At 41.0% G+C, this 3,980-nt stretch overlaps 1 protein-coding gene across 1 annotated transcript; it reads left to right on the forward strand.

The window, feature by feature from the left end:
• Positions 1–226: 226 nt before the first annotated feature.
• On the forward strand, positions 227–1,601 carry ARL14 (ADP ribosylation factor like GTPase 14). The gene has a single exon (XM_084990109.1). The coding sequence runs from the start codon at positions 354–356 to the stop codon at positions 930–932; it is 579 nt and encodes a 192-aa protein (XP_084846235.1). The 5' UTR covers positions 227–353; the 3' UTR covers positions 933–1,601.
• Positions 1,602–3,980: the final 2,379 nt, after the last annotated feature.

Consider the following 3,980-nt stretch of genomic DNA (forward strand, 5'->3'; position numbering starts at 1 on the left):
GATTCCCAATACCTGGAAGACAACAAGTTGCACTGTCACCCAAGCAGGACCCCTCCTAGGTTCTACTCACTCACAAAGAATTTCCCCTTTGAGCTTCTATGACACTGCCTGGTTACTCACACCACAGATTTCTCAGGATTGGCTGGGACTGCAAATAAAACACTGTTTGCCCACAGTCAACTTGATAAGCTACAACATAAATGCACACAAGTTCCTATTCTTAGACTATAACATGAAGCATTTGCTCTCTTCTTTCCTCCTAACATTTTCATGCAAGACCTGGGGAGGAAACATTGTCTCTGGCCAAAAGAAAAGGTCTTTAAAAGAAAAAAAAAAAAAAAAAAAAGCCTAAAATGGGTCTGTTAAATTCTAAAAATGCCAAAGCCAAGCAAGCCAGAATTCTTCTTCTGGGACTTGACTCTGCTGGGAAATCAACTCTCCTTTACAAATTAAAGCTTGCTAAGGATATTGAGACTACCCCAACAATAGGTTTCAATGTGGAGATGATGGAGTTGGAAAAGGGTCTTCAACTCACAGTCTGGGATGTTGGAGGACAGGAAAAAATGAGAACCGTATGGAGTCTCTACTGTGAGAACACTGATGGGCTGGTGTATGTTGTGGACAGTTCAGATACACAGCGACTGGAAGACTCCAGGAGAGAGTTTGAGCACATTTTGAAGAATGAGCACATTAAAAATGTGCCTGTTATCCTGTTAGCCAACAAACAAGATGTGCCTGGAGCAATGAATGCAGAGGAAATCACCAGAATGTTTAAAGTGAAGAAACTCTGCAGTGACCGGAACTGGTACGTGCAGCCCTGCTGTGCCGTCACTGGGGATGGATTGATGGAGGGGTTCCGGAAGTTAACTGGGTTTGTGAAAAGCCACATGAAGTCAAGAGGAGACACTTTAGCATTCTTTAAGCAGAACTGAGGTCCAAGTGGGGAAAGAGACACTGATAAAGATGAAAGGGTAATTTTGTTTCTAGGCCAAGTGAGAAAAGCAAGTTGCTGAATTGGCAAACTTTTTCTGAAATGTTATTTCACCTGTATTCAACTAAACAACTCAGAATGATATCTAGAAAATATTATTTTGGGCCAGGCTCTTTAGAAAACTATGTGGTAATAATTGACAATGAAAATGTTATAAATTTGTGCATGTTGGATGATTTAGAGTAATAACATTGGGGACCAAATAAATTTTTGCCTTATTATTTTCATATGACTACTAGAACAAAGTTTAAGTAAGCTGCTAATAGTCAGAATTCTATCAGACTGTTTCCAGCTGTCATAGGTGTAGAAAAATGAACTTTAAATTATGGAGAGGAAGGAAGTTCCTGTTGTGGCTCAGTGGAAGTGAATCTGACTAGCACCCAGGAGGATGCAGGTCCAATCCCTGGCCTTGCTCAGTGGGTTAAGGATCCATTGTTGCCGTTAGCTGTGGTGTAGGTCGCAGATGCAGCTCAGAACAGGCATTGCTGTGGCAGTGGTGTAGGCTGGCAGCTACAGCTCTGATTCGACCCCTAGCCTGGGAACCTCCATGTGTTGCCGCTGTGCCCCCGCCTCCCAAAAAAGACAAAAATAAATAAATAAATTATGGAGAGGAAAATGTTTGATCTTAACATTTTGTAGACCCCTATCCCCTAAGTAAAGGTTTTTGGTTTTTGTTTTTTCTTCTCTGCATTCTTGCCAGCTTTTTGAAATCTACTGCTGGAAACTTCCTACAATGAGTCAAACAATGAACTCTAGGCTGTTAATTGCCCAGAGGCTGTATTCTCTTATAGGGAGAAGAAATTTGTACACTAAAGCTCTGGAAATCAGGGTAGCACCTTAGAATTTAGGGCAAGGTCTGGGCTTATCGTTCAGCTGACCAGCTTTGGTAGAATTCAGTATAACAGTCATTACTTGGGAACACATGTACAGCTCACTGTACTGATCAAACAGGAACCAGAGCCAGACTTTGCTCTTGGAAACCTGGTAATTCACAGGGGGAACAACCTAAAGCCAGTAGCTAGAATAGGGCAATAAATACAAAGTGCTATTGCAGGAAAGACTTTCTGACCCTGGGAAACAGGAAGTGCTTCATGCAGGAGGTGATGTTTAAGAGAGTCCCCAACTCCTGGGGATCCCATGAAGATGCAGGTTGGTCACTGGAACTTCCCATCGCTAGGAGACTCTCCAGAGACATTGTGGGGGACAGGAGGAAGGGAGAAAACTGGGGATTGAATTGGAATTCCCCTGAAAGGCTCAGAACTCCCAGAAAGGCCCTAGTACTCACAAAGACACTCTTTTCTCCTACCCCACCTCCAATAAGGCTCATTTGGGCCTCAAGCCCCCACTGAAGCCACTGGGACGCCAAATCTTTAGGTCACTGAGAAAAATAAAGGTACAGTAAACCATGTGTGCTGACCCCTGGAATCCTTCTATGGTTTTCTTCTCTCACCTTAGTCATGATTTGTTGTTTAGCAACAACTCCTTCTGTGCCACATAGTAGGGATTCAAATAATAAAGTAGACATACAACTAATTATTGTCACCATTGGCTGACTACTGTGTGTGCCAAGAATTGTGTTAAATGCTTTCATAATCTTTTCATTTAATGTTCACAGCTTCCCTGAAAGAAATAGCATTGTTATTTCAATTTTATAGATGAGAGTACTGAGACTAAAGAAGGTTAAATAGGGAGTTCCCATCGTGGCACAGTGGAAACAAATCCGACTAGGACATGGGGATGCTAGTTTGATCCCTGGCCTTGGTCAGTGGGTAAGGATCCGGTGTTGCCGTGAGCTGTGGTGTAGGTTGCAGACGTGGTTCAGATCCAGCATTGCTGCGGCTGTGGCATAGGCCAGCAGCTGTAGCTCCGACTGGACCCCTAGCCTGGGAACTTCCATATGCTGTGGGTGCGGCCCTAAAAAGAAGTTAAACAGCAATAACAACCACACACACACACAAAAACCTGTTTGGTATATATAACTGAGGAGTGGCAGAGTCAGGATTCAGATTCAGGTATCTGACTTCAAGGCCTGTGCTATTGATTGCCATGGTATTCGTTTACAAATAAGGTATACCTCTGTCTTCAATGAACCCAACTAAAAGTAAATCCAAGATAAATTAAAAACAGAACTATCATATGGTCCAGCAATCCAACTTCTAGGTATATCTCCAAAGGAAATGAAATCACTACCTTTAAGAGATATCACGTGGACTTCTACCTTCATTACAACATCATTCACAATAGTCAAGACATGGAAACAATGTAAGTGTTCATCAATGGATGAATGGACAAAGAAAAAGTGGTGTATATACACGATGGAATATTACATAGGCATGAAAAGAGGGAAATTCTGACATTTGTGACCACATGATTGAATCTGGAGGGCATTATGATAAGCAAAATAAGCCAGAGAAAGAAAAATACTCTATGATCTCACTTACATGTGGAATCTAAAAAAAATCAAACTTATGGAAACAGAAAGTAGATGGCAGTTGCCAGGGTTTGGTAATGGTGGTGGTGGAGTGATAGGAGAAGTTGGTAAAAGGGTACAAAATTTCAGTTATGAGTAAGTTCTAAGGATATAATGTACAGCATGGTGATTATAGTTAATAGTATTGTGTTGTATACTTGAAATTTGCTAAGAGAGTAAATCTTAAGCATTCCCACGAACCAAAAAAAAAATAACTGTGTGAGGTGATGGAGGATGTGTTAACTCAATTGCGGGGCTCCTCTCGCAATGTGTATGATATCAAATCATGTTGCATAGTTTAATATGTTATTGTATATGTAAAATAAATATATTATAATTTTATTTGTCACTTATGCTTCGGTAAAGCTGGGGTAGGAGAGATTAAATCCAGGTCAACATATATTTCTTTTACATTAAGAAATTTCTTTGAAAAAAGCCAGGCAGAATGAATTAAGGCTGTGGCAAAAAGAGTTACTGATTTCAGGAAGATCTCAGGGGAGTGGTGATGTAAATCCTTCA

Source organism: Sus scrofa, chromosome 13, assembly GCF_054392235.1.
Source record: "Sus scrofa isolate SSC_HxYL_T2T_F1_AM1 chromosome 13, Sscrofa_HxYL_maternal_Yorkshire_Landrace_v2.0, whole genome shotgun sequence".
Taxonomy (NCBI): Eukaryota; Metazoa; Chordata; class Mammalia; order Artiodactyla; family Suidae; genus Sus; species Sus scrofa.

Coding starts and splice junctions, on each gene's coding strand:
- ARL14 (XM_084990109.1), top strand. CDS start 354: ATGGGTCTGTTAAATTCTAAAAATGCCAAAGCCAAGCAAGCCAGAATT.